Source organism: Centruroides sculpturatus, unplaced genomic scaffold (assembly GCF_000671375.1).
Source record: "Centruroides sculpturatus isolate CEXI.00-Female unplaced genomic scaffold, Cexi_2.0 scaffold197, whole genome shotgun sequence".
Taxonomy (NCBI): Eukaryota; Metazoa; Arthropoda; class Arachnida; order Scorpiones; family Buthidae; genus Centruroides; species Centruroides sculpturatus.
Window position 1 is genome coordinate 651,163 of NW_019384591.1, and position 17,994 is coordinate 669,156.

A 17,994-nucleotide genomic window follows, 5' to 3' on the forward strand; every position below is an offset into this window, starting at 1 on the left:
ATTAACTGATTTTCCCTAAAAGTCGGCAAGCTTATAAATTTGACACAAAAAACCGTTAAGTTCGTTATCTGAGACAAAATTTTTGCAAAATAAAAGTTTGTTAGCCGATTTTGTCGTTAACCAGGATGTTTGTTAATCGGGGTTCCACTGTATTTATAAAATTAATATGAAAGTCAAACGTTATATTTTAAAGGTGTAATTTGGAAGTATATCTTATATGTAGAAGTCTTCAAAAGTCTTCTTTCCTTACATCTTTCAGTGTAGGTAGGAAATTGTTGCCAATCTCTTTCTTCTCTTGTTATTTTCCATATCTTGAGAAAGCCTTCCTCTTTTTCTTGGCATGTCTGATTGTCCCATTCTACCTAAACATTCAGCTATTTCAGCTCTAAATTCTGCTTAGGACATTAGTTTTTCTTTTTAATGTCATTGGGATGAGAAAGATTTCCCGGGTTAAAAATACAGCCGGGATCCCAGCATCCTGTTAGAGAAACCCTAATTATAACTAAAGTAACTTATAATACTTATAATTAGTTAAAGTGAAAAATTTTGAAGGAAAGAAAGAAATTTGAACAGGTTAAAAGAGTCAGGATATTTATTTAAATTAAGTGCTTTTCAGAATTTTTAATCTATCTTCAGATGAACAACATTCACTATTCTAATAATTTGAATAGAACAGCTGTTCCTTCTACATTAATCATTAGTCTTATGGCTATCTTCTGTCTTTTATTTATTTAGCCAAGAAAAATTTTGAGCCATGCATTCAAAAATCATTTTCTATTTAGTATTTTATTTCACCTTCATGTCCTTTTATCATAATTTTAATTCTTCTTGACAATGATTTTACAAATTTATTTGCATGTGTATTCCAAGAATTTAAATTAAAATGGCTTTATTTTAATTTGCTTTTATTTATCAGATATTAAAAATTTATGCTGGAATAATATGATTTAAGCTTTATGAATTAAATGTAGCCTCAAATTTGTGATACAATTTGTCATCCTGAAAATAATTGCATCTCCAAACTGATATATCAACATAAACGATGGAATAATAAAAAAAATTCTTCCAAAATATCAAACATATATATAAATTTGTCAGAATACATATTTGAATCCTATCCAAACTAGATTCCAAAGAACTAGGTATAATGATTTAACAAATACTGTCACTAGACTGGTGATAGATTTATATTAATATTCATAATTATTATTAAATAGTGTAATGTAGATGATAAATCTAATCACATACCATAAAATTTTATATCCAATGTATGTAATATTAATATTAACAGAAATTTATGCATGATGATTACAAATTTACATAAAGATAAATTATAATAAGATATGAATATTTACAAAGTGATTTAAAATAACAGAATCAATAAAGCAATATGAAAGATATTAAAAAAATTTATTCTTTTGGTTTAAAAATTTAACTATTAAGTTTTAGTTATTAAAGATTTATTGTAATGAAATAAAATAATTGTCAGTTAATAAGTAAAATAAAAATGATTAGTTTAAAAAAATCAATATTTAATATGTTTTATTATAAAAAATAATTTATTTATTATAAAACAATACTAAAAATAATATCCTTTTTTTGTTTTTAATCTGAATAGTTAAATAATTTTCTTCTTTAAATACAATTGTAAACTTACATTCCTAGTACTGCTTAATAACTGAAAGTAACATTAATCAGATGTAATAAAACTTCTGTTAGCTGTCACTCGATTATCTGTCTCTGTTAGCCATTGCATCACTGATTTTATGGGAAATTGGGTAATAATAATTGCAGCACATGTTTATTCCACATTATTTTGCTTCTTATTTCACTTCAGTTCTTCAATATGTTAAGATAAAGAATTAGTGTAATAGCTGTGGATAAGTGCAAAAATGTGGGATGCAAAATTAAACAGATGTAGAATCATAATTACAGTGAAACTGAAATTATTCTGTTAAAGTGCATAAAATTTTTGAAGTTCAAAAGGAAGCACAGGCAACACAAGTAAAGTTTGTATACAATTTGCAGTATTGTTTCTAAGAAGGTTAACAATGAAAAAAATACAGATTACTGATTACTTAAAAATTAACTTGAATATGTGTCTAAACTGATATTTTACAATAATTGTATTTATATTGTGTATTTACATTAAAGATATGAATATCATATGTATGTCTAACGTTGTATAAAAAAGTTTTAGAAGATTTTCATTAACAGTTTTTCTATTTATCAGCTCCTGGTCCTGAGAAGCGAGATAATCAAAATTTTACATTAGTATAAAATTAATACACTTTATAATTGGAATTTTTTCTTAACAATTTTTTTTTTATTTCTGTAATTTTATTTATAAATTTATTTTTTGAAATTCTTTTCTTATTTCATTGGATAATGTTAATTGACAATAATCTAAGAGACCTGTTTATTATCCATGTTTTGAAACAAAATTAACTTAATGTAAATGAACAACAAAAAATGTGCATAGTAACATGATGCCGATAGGAACATGGCAACAACCAAAAAGGATGGAAATGATTGTTAGTAACATGATATATAATCAGACACTTCCAATGAGCAACATGCCCCTTTCTCTGGATGACCTTGTTAAGTAACTTCAGTGGCCACTTCACAAGACCAATAACTTATTACTGTGGGCTTCATACAAATTTTGGATAAGAATTTCCATCAGAACAACTGGATTTCTCTCACTTGAATTGTATATGACACTGACACTTTTAATTCTATACACTAACTGATTTCTCACTATTTTCATTCTTTAATTCCTTAGTATCATTGGATGGTATTTTGACAACAGATGAGTTAGAGATCTTTCATCCTCTTTCTTCATGATTCAAACTTTGCATTTTTGTGTAGAATCTTCTGTCTCTTCTGAGCTTGCTTTCCCAAGTGAGCTATTAGTGCTGCATGCTCTTTCCAAGTACTCCTGTCTGAGATGGAAAAACTTCATTTTAGAATTTGACAGTTGAAATTTTAGAATTTGACATTCCTTGTTAGTATTTCTATTGCACACTCTCTAAATATACAGTTCCTGAATTCTACTATATGTTTCATTTCAAGAACCCATAATCTCCATTCTCTCCCTAGTATTTAATCAATAAGATTACCTTCAAGTGCATATGCATACAATTTAAGACTTCCTCTTTTGCTCAGAAATATAAATGAAGACTTGGCAATTGATGGCCATAGAATAGATTTGATTTCTTTTTGAACCAAAGTTGCTTCTCTATTATTGATATTGAAAATATAGTTTCTAATAATACAGCTCTACATGTCAGTTCTGTCCAAGTTGCTTTCGTTAGTTGACATTCACAGAGTACCATAACTATGAACAAAATCTAATAATGTGCAATTCATTTATTCTGCTATCCCATTTTGCTGTGATGAAATTATTGTGCATTCATGTATAATATAATACCAGTTCTTTGCAGAAAGTTTCCCAAACGTGGACAAAATTCTAAACCAATATTTAGGCTCATCTGAGAGTGTTTCTCAGCTTCTTTCTTTCATTCTTTAAAATAACTCAAGACATTGTCCTTATTCTTCAGAAAGAATAAGTACAGTACATGCATCATATGGCTTCAACAATGATACTGAGGATGCATCAGGACATCAAAAGGACCAATCATGGTGCCTAGTCTTGAGTTATGTGAGTAATAATATGAATGTATTAGGAGTGTCATGTCATAAACTCATTAAATGAATGGTCTCAATTAGGGTTTCTCCAACGGGATCCCGGCTGTTTTTTAACCCTGGAAATATTCCAAGAAATCCTGCAAGTTTCTTAAAAATTCACTTTTTTCTTATTTTGTGTTGAAGTTGAAGAAATTTTTCAAATAGAAGTATAATTAACTTAAACTGTCAGAATATATTTGTATTTATTAATTTTAAGCCTGCTTATTAGTTTTTTAAATTTTTACTTATTATGGCACGTCACACATTGTCAATAATCAATATGTAGACTATTCGTGACAGGACTCTGAAAATTCTTTCAAAGAATAAGAACCAGATTGTGTGATTGGAGTATCAACCATCTTTGCTTTTTAAAATCTTATTACAAAAATTTACAATAATATTTTGTATTGTGCTTTATTAAAAAAAACAAAAATACTGTCTAAATTAGACATTTGATCTAAGTTCATTTTTTTCTTTAGATTTTCAACTCAATTCAAAGGCATTTTTTTTTGTTGTAAGCAGTTTCCAATAAACTTTAGTAAATTTTTTCTAGTTGTGACAATTTCTATGTAATTCAAAGGTAATTTCTAATACATATTTTACACAGTACACGGCATTATTCATTTGATCTAAGTTCATTTTTTTCTTTAGATTTTCAACTCAATTCAAAGGCATTTTTTTTTGTTGTAAGCAGTTTCCAACAAACTTTAGTAAATTTTTTCTGTTTGTGAAAATTTTTACGTAATTCAAAGGTAATTTTTTAATATGTATAAATATCTTACACGGCATTATTAATATGATTTTGGANTATCATTTGATTTTAAGATTTACTTTCTATCTTAAAAATAATTAATTATATCCCAGGATTCTGGGAAACAGTTCACTTCTTTTCCGGAATCCCAGGACAAGCTAAAGGCTGGGAAATGAGAAACCCTACTCTCAATGAATGAGTTAATACCACATGATATTCTCAATACATTCATGTTGTTACTCATATACTTGAGACTAGTCACCCAGATCACTGTACACCAGTTTATGTAATTGGAAAAAATTGTAGATCTATAAATTCCCACTGTTGTCCATCTGTCTTTCCTTAATCTCGAGAACGGAATTAGATAGATGAAAGCCAAGACCAGATATGGAAAGATTAGGGGCAGGAGGCCCTGATTAACTATATATGAACTTCCAGTGCAAACCAAAAGTCATGTTATTTCAATTCAAAAATATTTCCCTGAAAGGAGATAGATAGATGACCGGCCCAACTCTATTGATAACGGAAAAGTATGATGTACAGGGGCAAGACGCTACCAATTTGAGGTGAAGAGCATATACTGTATTTTAAATTAAAAATACAATTAAAAGTTGCAGCCTGGCATTGTGACATCATCACAATAAATAATTGCTTGTTTTAATTGGATTTTTGATTCACCATTTGGATAATTTGAGAAGGGTTATTGCACTGATTTCCTTTTTATAAAGTTTTCTTTCTTCTCAGCTCTGAAGTTTGTAATTCAATATCTCTTACACTCTAGTTTTGACCATCTTTAATATCTTTTCTATTCATATGCATTAACCTTTTATGCAGAAATCTAGGGAAAGCATATTACTTTTGCAACTCAGCAATGAATTCATCATTATCCTTATGCTAACTTGAATAAAAAGAGTTGTCTTCATAAGGAATATTCTGTCAGTTTCTCACCTTTGATGAGAATCATATCATCCAAAACAACAATATGACTTCTGTCATCAAACAGAACTTTTCTGCTGTTCTTAGTAATTTGGAGTAAATGTTCTCTGTAAATGCCATGTTTGATACCTGGTGCATAAATAGTATTTTCTGTAACAAATCTGTCCAACTCCCATGAATTTTAATATTTGCACAAGGTGTCCAATGCCACCCACTTCTATCATAGAACAACATTAATGATTTTTGGATCACTCAATCCTTCCCTCAGATATAAGAAATATCTCTTGTTGGAGTCATATGTTGCATAGCTTCAGAATCAAATGATCCAAGTATCATGACTTGTTCCATCAGGGCATTGAAGAATGTAAATATACAAAGACTTACTTACTTCTCAAACTTTTGTGTCTTATTTTCATTTCTGGCTTTGCTTTTCCTTAAGTATTTATTCACAGTATCTTTCTTCTCCATACTTATAACAAGTAATATTTACTTTATTGAATTGTCTTTTATCCTTATGTATCCTTGAAGAAAATTTTCAAAACTGTAGTGCTGGCATCTTCACTTAAATCAGAACAATGTCTTTTGGATTCTGCCAGCAGACTTGTTGTCCTTGTAAACAAGCTTAGTTAGACCATTCCAGTTCACAGGCAATCCATACAAAATAATCATGGCAAATCTCTATCATCAATTCTGTCTGCAATGTTTCTTAATCCATTTACTTTATGATTCATTTTTCCAAGTAAGTGTCCCTACTGCTGTGCTAAAGTATTTTCACAATGAAGTTGCCTTCTCAGTTGCAGAATTTTGAATTTGTTACTTCTGGCTGCATATAATTTTCCTAATTCTTCCCAAATTTTTCAAGAGAATTTAACTGCTATGCTGCTCATCCCTAATACTAAGACACATTTGGTTAGTACTTTTCCTTGCCTAGGTAAGAAAGTCAGATAAACTGAAACTCTTCTCTTCTGATTTAACTTCACCAGACTCCACTGTTGTCATTTTTCCATTAAAAGAAGTTTCATTTGATAATATCATATGGCATAATTTATGCTATTCAACTTAGTAATGATTTTAAATAAAAACGAATACAAGTACATGGCCAGTGTTATTCACATTTAATAAATATAAAAAATATTAATATGACTTTACAAAGATAAAACTTTGCATTTTGTCCTTCCTTTTCGCTGTTCACACCATCAGCAGTTTGCAGAGGCAATAGCCTCAAAAGAAAGGTTGTCTCCGAAACTTTGTAAATTATTTAAGGACTGCTGATGTTGTGAACGACAAAAAGGAAGGACAAAATGCAAAGTTTTATCTTTGTAAAGTCATATTTATATTTTTATATTTATTAAATTAGTAATAATTGTTGGATTCATTTCAGATAACTATTTTAGTAATGCTAATTGAACTNATAAAATTTTTACAAATCTTAATTTTTTTATTAATTGATCCCTGTATAGCGTTTTATTCAAACATATTAAATTTATTTATGTGCTCAAGGCTGATAATGTTATTTTAAAATAATGTTATATTGTGATCGTTTTTTCTTAAGATAGGAAATTTCCTCACTTGTATGCAATATAAATCTTTAGAGTTTTAACAGCATTATTAAATTTAGTATTGAACATCAGGCTATGAACGCAGCCTTATGACCACTTGCGAAAAGCAGTTTATATTGAAAATGGGAAAAAATAGGACAACCAAGGTCGTCGATTATTACATTATACAACCAAGTCCAGTCCTTATACAACCAATGTTTGTATAATGACCGGAGGTAATGATTGCTTTTTGAACAAATGAAATGCATAGAATGTTTTTTATTAATAAAAACAGTCTTAAAGATTTTATTTTCTGTCAGTAAAAATAACATTAATTTTATAGCGATGGGAAGCACTTTGAGTCTGTAAGTTTTCTCGGGTCCGGGAGAAAGTACTCAACTTCCGTCCCTTCTCGATGGTCCTAGACAGTCTGCAGCTATCGTAAACTGTAGTTAAATTCAATCTCTAGAACTATTTACCAAATTCAATTTTGATATGAATTACCAATGTTTTTTACTTTTATTTATTAAATTAGTAAACTGTAGTTAAATTCAATCTCTAGAACTATTTACCAAATTCAATTTTGATATGAATTACCAATGTTTTTTACTTATATTTATTAAATTAGTAATAATTGTTGGATTCATTTCAGATAACTATTTTAGTAATGCTAATTGAACTTTAATGGAGATTATTAATACTAAGCTGATAACCAAAATATCAAAGTGAAACTGATAAATTGATATTGATATTTTAAATTTTAGAATGGATGTATTCAGTGAACAGCAGTGCTGCAGTACTTTAGAGAAGGGGCTTACATGACATCACTCTTCCAGCACTTTAAGCAGTCTGCCATTGTTCAAGTTGATCTTTTACTCTGATGATTAAGTTCTTTATTAAAACATTTTTCTGTTCTTCTGTTGTGCTTAAAAAGGAGTGAAAACAAATTTAAATTTAAAATTCAACAAACAAATCTTCAGTTTAACTATAAATGTGGAAGAACAAAAGAGAATTACAAATACAGAAATATATCATGTATAAATGTTTAAAATTATGCTTCTGAGTTCTGAATCACTACTACATTTGTTGGTTAAGGAACTGAACACATCTAACCAATCTTACAATGCTGCTTTATAGTGCTAGTAAAGTGCTGCATACTTTTTATTCACTGAATGCATCTATTATTGACACACTGAAAGATAGTGAATATTGGTATGTTGGTAATGGAGATGTTAAAAAGTTCTTAAGGGGGTTGTTACAGCTCACAAATTCTTAATACTGTAGTGCAATCTTCTGATAGCTGGAAAAATTGTTATGCTGAAACAAGTAGAGTTGCTTATCATTGACAATAAATACCAATATTCAACTTTGTCGATAAGTCAGTATTTTATTGGTTTCAGTATATTGACATTCTAAAATTTAATATATCAATATTATAAACATTTGAACTGTTTATTTTGAAAGTGGTATCCATTTTGTCTTTTTTCAAGATATCTAAAAGTTTGCATTTTAGTTGATTCAAAAATATAAATAAAGTGTACTAATTTGGCAATGTTTCTATGTGAATTTAACTAAATCAATATATTCTTTCTGGGTCATAAATTAACTTACAGTTCAATAATTATGAAAGTGGTGTAAAGTCATTAAATTTCAATTATCTAAAATCCAATTTTACTTGAAATACATTGTGTTTTATTTTGAGTTTGTTTACAAATAATAACAAGAAATAAAATATTGTTGTTTATTCTCAACATTAAAAATCCTTACTTATTGTTAAACTATTTTTTGATAAGTTTATCATTGTTATGAGCTTATCACTTGACACTGCTTTTCATTTCGGCTCTTTTTTATGGAAGTGTTTTGAAATATTCATGATACATAGGAAGTACATAAGGCCATAACTGCATCATATTATATTTTTCATATGTAATTGGTCTGACATCTTTAAACAAAGGTATTAGTGTGGTTCTTTCAAATTTTGGCAGTCTCCTGTGACTGGTTGGTGATAAATCTAAAGTCTTAAGTTCTGTGACTTTCATAAAATAGTATATGGTGTACTTTTCCAAATCCTCATCCAATGTATTTTCAGCCAGTTTACCTTTCTCCTTCAATATATTTATATGAAAGGGAGGGAGGAGGTTTCAACTAATTGGACAAAAGTCAAACAAGGGGGAGGGGGAAGGGTTGAGCATCAGTGGATGGCTGTTTATTTCATTAAATTTTATACAGTTTGTGTTTTTTATTACATTTATTTAAAAATTTACAATTCAGAATTTTGAAAATTGAATTTGTTAATTTTCTATACTAAAATTCATAAAAAATTAACAAATTTAGTTTTCAAAATTAAATGGGATTATAATTCGGAAACTGTTTGGTTCTATCTGTTTCCATTTTTGAGAATTTTGAAGAAGGATTTCCCATCGAAAAAGCATTAAATTTTCAATGTCATCTGTTGGAGATTGCATGCATAACCAAAGAGATTATAAAAGTATAGATAAAATTAAGGCTGGTTGTAATCTTACTTACAGTACTGGTACAAGTACTTTATATTTTTATGCGCATAATTTTATAATTTTTAATAATTTTGTTTATCTTAGTATTGCATTTTTATTATTTCTTTGTTTTAATCTAGGTAATTGTTTGTTCTGTTGCATGGGAAGGTCACTTTCTTGCCTGTAGTAATTTTTAACATAAATAGATAATAATAAAATTATTTAATTGGTTAATTACAATATGAAAAATTTTATTTCACTGGAGAGAAAAAAGAAACACAATATAGAAAAATATCATATAATATGTATAATTATTCATTTAACATTATTATTAGTGTCTTATTAATCTAATTCATTCAAAATCATAAATATAGAATATATTCTATATTTATGATTTTGAATGAATTAGATTAAATTAAAATATATTAAAATATATTTTGGATGGATTAAATTAATAAGACACTAATAATGATGTTATGATATGTATAATTATTCAACTATTCATTAATAATCTTACATTTTTATCAGGAGAAATCTGTTTATAAGCATAATAGACATCACTTTTGGATGCTGGTGTTTGAACAGCTCTTGCAGAATTCAACTTTTTTACCTGAAAATTAAATAAAAATTTTATGGTTCTATTGCATTTATTAACACATTTTAATAACTGTTTTCAATTAATGTATAAATGTAACACATTCATTTGCCACATTTCATAACAACAACAACAAAAATTCATATAGTAACATTATAAATATTTTTGAAATACAGTTGACCCCCCTATAACGTGGGTTTCTATAATGGAAATTCCTATAACGTAGCAAAAAAATTGCGGCAGTATTCGTATAAAGGGACTCGTAAAACGTCGTCACCGACTCGTGTCGCAACAAGATTGGTCGAATCTGGACCAATAGTAGATGAGCAGCCGAACTACTTTCCACCGTACAGCGCCACGCTACGGAGAGTTTAGGCGGGTAAATTGAGTTTGCTATCGTCTGTACAGTATTATATATAAATTAGGTACTGTACATATAATTATATATCAATTATATATAAATTAGGTACTGTATATATAATTATATATTAACTTAATTTATTGTAACTTTATTATAATTATATATATACTTTCCGCCGTCCAGCGCCACGCTACGGAGAGTTTAGGCGAGTAAGTTGAGTTTACTATCGTCTGTACAGTATGTAAATTAGGTACCGTAAGTCTAATACAGCACTAATTTTATACATTTCTTGTGAAAGAAACACTTCTTATTCAACGGCCATAAAAATTATTTCTATTAATGATGTCTCCAAAGGTCAACAAATTTTTCGCAGAAAAATAATTTATCAGAAAACGTGGCTGCTGTTTGGTGTGCTGCTCCGCGACGAAAACAAGCGTAAGCAACGGCGAAGTCAAACGGTGCACATTCGGCAAGTAATCCTACAATTTTTTGTTTATAGCATAGTTTATACGGATTATTCCCAAAAAATTATACGTGTTTTGGAAATGTTGAGTCGAATTAGTCTAGAATTGATTAATTTTATGGAAGAAAACCTTTCAAACAGCCTTAGTCCATAAACTTCACACGTGTTGGGCTGTGATTAACTCATGTATTTAAGGATTCCTACAACGTAAAATTCTTATAAAGTGGAACATATCTAAGTGTTATAGGGGAGTCTACTGTAGATGAAAAATTTATATTACAATTACCGCTGGTAATTTGGACAAATTTTTTTGAAAATTGCACAATAATTAAAATTCTTGACAATAGAAAAATTACAAATATAAAAAACAATCAATAATTAAAGTCTTTGCAATACCATGAATTATATTACTATAGTCATAAATTAGCAAAAACTGTACTTTTAGTGTCGTGAAATTTTTGAAATTTGTTGCAATAATAAATTCTGCAGTATAACCTACTAAATAAAGCTCAGTAAAATTTCTGTAAAATTAGAGGTGACTGTAATGAATTAATGTACTGTATGTCTACCTTCTTGTTTTCCATGTCATTGGAGAAGAATTCCTTCTAACTTGAACTTTTGTAAACTCAGACAACCTTCATCCCCTATTAATCTAAGTTAGTAGGGTTTACTGTATTTATTGAAATTTTTATTAATTACAATTAATGGATATTTTATGCAATAACTATGTATAAACACACTATGTATATATATATTATAGATTCTGTTTATTACAATATCAATATTGTTATCAGTTTTTTAATTTTATTAAAATTAGAAAGTTCAAAAAATATAGGTTAAAATACATTATAGAAACTTAATGTAATTAGTCATTTATTACACTTATTATTTACAATAGGTCATTTTAAAGCTATCTTTATGCTATCAGCACTGAAAGTGTAGTTGATAATGCACCATGGTAGCTCATGGCATTTTATATGAAGGTGCTAAGAGCCCATTTTGGAGAAGGCCCTAAGAGAACCATTTTGATTTTGTATAGTGTTTGGATCACTGTTTGTTTTGAGTAAGTTTAAGTTAAAATTAATGTTTTTATTGAAATCAGCACTGATCAAAACATTATATGAAATTAAAACAAATCCTATTAGAGTTGCATGCTGCGTGCTACAACAGCACCCTCAAATTATACACCACAAGTTGCCACTGTAACACAATCATTATTGGTCTTAACCAGTGCTTTAAACATCAAAATGTCTTTTAGAGAAAAGAAATATAAAAAATAAACAAACACCTTTCTCTATTCCAGCACAATTTTAATGCGTTGAAAAACGTTTTCAATTGTTTTAATCGATCTTCTTCAGTTCAAAATTCGAACTATATAACGAACAAAGTATTCGAAAAAATACAAAAAATTTCACATCGCTTATTTACAACTTAATGCTAAAGCGCATGCGTGTACTAAATGTAAATAATATTTATATTTAGTACGCGCATAGAAATATAAATAATATTAAACATCATTGATATGCTTAAATAAAGGAAATTAATTCTATGTATTTATGAGTTTTTTAAAAATGTATTTCAATTTTATTAGTATTTATTTAGTATATATTATACTTTCAATCTTTCAAAATTTAAACACTACTTAATTTATTAAATATATCAATTATTCAATATTATTAAACTAATTCAATTTAAATATAAAATAAGATTGAAGATCTCACAATTCATTAAGGATATTAAATTTTTCTATAACTAAAGTTTTTTTTTTCTAAATAGAAAATTTTGCATCTCTCTAAAAGTTTGTGATATTTAATTTTCATAATTAAACTTACTCACTACTACTATAATTTATTTACTTAACAATTTTGATTTGATTATAAACTAATGTTCTGATTTTTAATTCTTAAAAAAAATAATTAAAATGGCAGAATTTTTGTCATTTCATGTTATCTGAATGTAATATGGTTATATGATTATACTGAAGTTGCTGTCATGCTTTTACACTTTAATTATCTAAAAAGCCATTTAAAAAATTTTTGCCTTTTACAGTTATGATCATTTGACAAAAATGTAAATTTGATGCTGAAAAAGTCAATTTTAATAAAATTTTATGGAAACCTTATTATTTAAATATTTAGAAAATAATAATAATAGCCAAAGTAATAAAATTTAGACTTTTATTTTAAATAAAAATTATAAATGTAACTCATAATAAATTTTACTGAAGAATTCTTATTTAAAAGATAAAAGATCATTTAAAAAGTTGTGCAATACCTCATTTCTTAATTCTGAAAGTTCATTTTCATACTTTTTTTTCAAATCAACTTGTGAATTCTCCAATGTATGTATATGATCTCTGAGTTCCTCTATCTGTGTAAAGAAAATTAAAAAAAAAAACATAAAGGGATATGTTCAATCTTTAACAAAATATAAACTAAAATATGGACATTTATGAATTCATGTTAGATATATTCATAAGAAACAAAAATTTATATGATATATATTTTAATCAAAGTTCCTTCGATCAACATATGAAAATTTGATAGATAAAAAAAAAAAACAAAAAGATACAAAATTGCAGCAAGAATTGGTGCTATTGAAACAGTAACTGCAATTCATCATTTTACACAAAATCAAAAGAACTATATTACCAAAAACTTTATTTTGGAATCACAAAACATTCATTTGATCTTGTAATGTAGAAAAAATAATTTTGTCTATATTTCTGGTAATATATTTCTTGGATTTCTAAATTTCAATTAAATTAAAATAATGTTTTAATTCATACTATTCAAATTGCTATGCCACCTGTTTGGAAAAAAGCTACAATGTTTGAAATTTCAAACAAACTACTTTCAACAGTTGTCATGTCTATAACCAATACAAATATAAATAATATCAATAAAAAAAAAACTAAAAATGTTACAGTTTTAAAAACATTTGAAGCTATAAAACTTAAATGCAAAACATATTAATAAAACTTTAAACAATAACATAGAAGAATTTGATTTGTTTTTTGAAACCGTGTCCTGTTTTATAATTCTGGCATAGTAAACACTAGTATTGTGTTGTATTCCAAAGATACATGGCAAGTTTTCCATCAAATATCTTTATTAGTTGAGTCGATGCATTTTTAGGTAGTTCAAGTCTATAGAAAGTTTTTCTATCTCACCTTGTATTTTCTCTTCATGTCTGTAATCCTGGTGTTGGCTTCTTTGCATTTTTGTTTGATGAGTACCTAAAAATGCATCGACTCAACTAATAAAGATATTTGATGGAAAACTTGACATGTGTCTTTGGAATACAACACAATACTAGTGTTTACTACGCCGGAACATAGAAGTTTATAGATTTATTGGCATTGATAACTGCAACTACATACGCTACATGTATTTGATATGTACGCTGTTTACGTCAACTATTATATTTTCATGTGTATATATAATCTATGATGTTATTGTAAATGCAGAAAATTATTAAAACAAAAATAAAACCTTACCTGGTTTATAGATCAGCCATTGCTCCATATGGTTCCTAATTTCAATTTAAATTAATATATAACTTGTCTCATCACATATTCTTTATCCATTTCAAACTGTCTTTTAAACACAGATAAGCCATAGGTTACATGCACAGAAATATATCATTTGTGCATATAACACAAATTTTGTTTTTGTACTGCATATATGTAAGTTTGAAAAATAACATCTATTTGGTTGTTCTTTTCTTATTAACCAAGAGCATATTAAGGTTCTATAACAGTTTAAAGGTTAATAAATAAATTAAAGTTTTAATTAAAAAACAATTATATTAACTTGTGGAATAACACTATATTGTGTACACCAGTTGAATGTAACTGTTGCATGTTTTGAAGTAATTTATGAGGGATGGTGTTATTTTATTATTTTAATTAACTTTAAAAATTTTAGTTAAATTTGAAAAGTTTCAAATAAGCTTTGTTACTAAATAAACAGTTTTAAAACTCAGTAATTGTTAGAAAACAATTTAAATAATTATGAAGTGATGAAAAACATAGATTGACAAATTAGCAAAATTAATAAATTTAATTATATTACCTCATTCTGGCTGGATTTCAAAGCAGCTTTCAAAAATTCATTCTCTTGTTTTTGAGAATTTAAGTTTGATTTTACTACTTCAAGTTCTTTTTTCCATATCTGATACTTTTTGGACACAACAAGATTGATTTCAGCTATTAGCTTCAAAAGTTCAGCTTCACACGAAGATTTTATTCCAGGCATAGAAGGCAGACTATGGTTAAATTGATTTAAAATAATTGTATTAATAACAGTGTATCAAAATTTTCACCTTTTGTTGTAATTACTTTATTTATAATTTGTTTAATTTAAATAAATAAATATATATATGAAGTACTAAATTTTATCAAATGNAATTATAAAGGAAAACTTACTCAACTACTACATCATATTCCGCGTGATACAAGCTTACGTAATTCGAATTTATCACTAGCATTAATATTAATTTTTCCAATTATCCATAATATCAGTATATAAGAATATATATTTTATTTGGATGCATAACTTAAAAAGTTTGAAATTTAATGAAAACAATTGTCATGCAAAAATACTTTATGTATAAGAATATATATTTTATGTGGATGCATAACTTAAAAAGTTTGAAATTTAATGAAAACAATTGTCATGCAAAAATACTTTATGCTTTAAAACATAAACTAAAAGTATTAGCAATTAAAGATCGTAAAATACACTTCAGACAAATGTTCAAATAAATAAAATAATTAACACTTCAGTGTTGTGGCATTACAAAGTGCAACTTAGATTTTAGACATATTCACTGTCAATTTCAATAGTTTATAGCTACCATCTTCAGGCGAAAAATCAAATACAATTATTTTTGAATGTTCGGCTTTTGAACGGACTTTTGAAATTATCTAATGCATATGGATGGAATTCAGAATAAATTGATTTTAAAATTGAAAAATATTTGAAATTTATAGAAAAGCACTGCAAATGATGTAATATCCTCAAATATACTTTAAAAGCAATAAAGTGCATCGTATTTGGTGCACTTTATTGCTTTTTAAGTATATTTGAGTATATCGTGGTACAAATGAGAATGCAAAAATCATAATTTAAAATGTTTAAATAATGTTATCCACAGATGCAAGATTTCTAAAGTCGATGTATTGCATGATGTTACAGCGGATATATAAAGGTTCTCCCATATGAATGATTCTCTTCGATCGTTGCACCACTTAAGTAATTTAGTGTGTGCCAAAAGCGATAGATAAACCTAGTCTAGTACCTTTTTAGCTAACTCTGTTGTGGGTCTATTGTTTCTAATATCCTCTTGATGTTCCAGGAAGCAGGACCATAGCATTCTGGTTGTAGCTCCTAAGCAGATAATTTCCTCCCAACAGTGCATGTTTTAATGGAATTTTGTGGACCCTCAATTTTTCATTTAATGTGAGAGTATCTCTATCATTGCATAACACTCTTCTTAGTGTTGGTTGTGGGGTTATAGGCAAAGTAAAGCCATGTTTTCTGAAAATATGTGCTATTTTTAGCAATACAGGGCCCAAAAGACAATATTGGAGGTTGTACTATCTTTCATTCTTCCTTGTTGCAGAGGAAAGACTGTGGAAACATTTTTTTTTGACACAGTTATGGAGATAATGAAACCTGAAAGGAGAATAACCAGCATTGTGCACACCCTATTAATAAGTTGTAATTCCTTGTCTATTAATGTCAGTTCACCACCAATAATAAGAATAACCTAAAACTAAATACTGTCTTCCTGAGCCCCACCTCCTGTGCTTATTTATTGCATTCGTGCCGTATTGACGAAAGCGATCTTTTTTCCCCTCTAAAATTTGCCAACCCAACTTGACTATACCACTGTTGACATTTGTATACCATTTTAATTCATTGGTTTTATATTTAAATTGTATATTATTCACCCCAATGTCATTATGTGTTTATAATCTAGCATTTAACTTTCCTTCTTGTAATTTGTTTAGAAACTGTCATATAATTTGTAGCATGTCTTTCTATATTTTTCAATCCTATATAAAAACTATCAACAATTCTTAATTAATATGGGTATGCATTTAAAGTATTTAAATTTATCTTGTTTTCATTTTAAGGATCTATAACATTCAATGGAACAATGCTTTAATTTTCAACCCACATCAAAGGGTAAAAGTTACTTTTAAGTAATTGATCAATATGTAAATACATAGATATTACCTAAAGGTAACTTCTACTTAAAATTTTATTTGTTGTTAAAATTTTATTATTATATATTTTATACAAAATTTTCGTTAACATTTCTCGTTTTTACGTATAATTAAAATAATTTGTTCCAGAATATATAATAGGAATAATTGAAAAATACAATCTTATACATACTTCAAGTCGCCGAAAATAGAATCCTCCATTTTGTTATAATTCTCCGCTGTGGGGCGCTTCGAGCGTTTTTTTAAAAATGGATTTAAACTTCAGCTTTGGAAAGTGATTACTTGTTCTTTATTATACTTATTATTATATAATTTTACGGAAAAGTAATAGCTATATTTTAACGGGAGAAAAAACGGAAACAATTTCGTGGAGATGTCTGTCTGTGTTTTGGCGTTCCTTTAATATCTCAAGATGGGGTAAAGATTAAGAAACGAAATTTGTCAGGGTAGCTTATATATAAGGGGCATTGATGCTATTCGCGGTTTTCACCGGTTGCTCGCCCTCTGGTGTTTAAAAACAGAACTACTCTATCTGGGTCGTTTGAATGTTCTTCGTATATTGTCAACAGTAGAGATGAATAGTAAAAGTAAAAGTAAAGCTTTCTGTTGTGTTCCAAATTGTAATTCCAAAGCCATACGCGATCCCGATATAAGTTTTCGTGTATTCCCACATGAAAAACAGATGATTTTTCGTAAATCAGAATTCGGAGAATCTCAGAAATGTAACCGACGGAAAGAGTGGATTCGACTGCTAAGAATTGGCAAAAAAGTTACGAAGTATATGGTAGTATGTTCGAAACATTTTACTCCTGAAGATTATATTTTGTCATGTATGCTATCATGTTTTTATAAATATGTTTAGATTATTGTAATTCGATAGTATTAAAAAATCAAACTGAAAAAGATTGCATAGAGTCTAAGTATAAAGTA

The 17,994-nt window shown here is 27.8% G+C and overlaps 1 protein-coding gene across 1 annotated transcript; it reads right to left on the bottom strand.

Moving 5' to 3' along the window:
* Window positions 1-272: 272 nt before the first annotated feature.
* Window positions 273-17,416, bottom strand: LOC111624747 (deuterosome assembly protein 1-like). The gene is made up of 5 exons (XM_023367684.1): window positions 17,237-17,416; window positions 14,903-15,095; window positions 13,101-13,196; window positions 9,925-10,017; window positions 273-478 (listed from the first exon to the last, which is right to left on the bottom strand). The coding sequence occupies exons 1-5, from the start codon at window positions 17,263-17,265 to the stop codon at window positions 386-388; spliced, it is 504 nt and encodes a 167-aa protein (XP_023223452.1). The 5' UTR covers window positions 17,266-17,416; the 3' UTR covers window positions 273-385.
* Between the last annotated feature and the right edge of the window lie 578 nt (window positions 17,417-17,994).

What these genes read in the sequence shown, in the direction of transcription:
- LOC111624747 (XM_023367684.1), bottom strand. Translation starts at nt 17,265, where the DNA reads ATGGAGGATTCTATTTTCGGCGACTTGAA. An exon ending in TGAAATCCAGCCAGAATGAG is followed by an intron (nt 13,197 to 14,902) that starts GTAATATAATTA and finishes TTCTTTACACAG; the next exon opens with ATAGAGGAACTCAGAGATCA. An exon ending in AGATTTCTCCTGATAAAAAT is followed by an intron (nt 479 to 9,924) that starts GTAAGATTATTA and finishes TTTCTCTAACAG; the next exon opens with GATGCTGGGATCCCGGCTGT.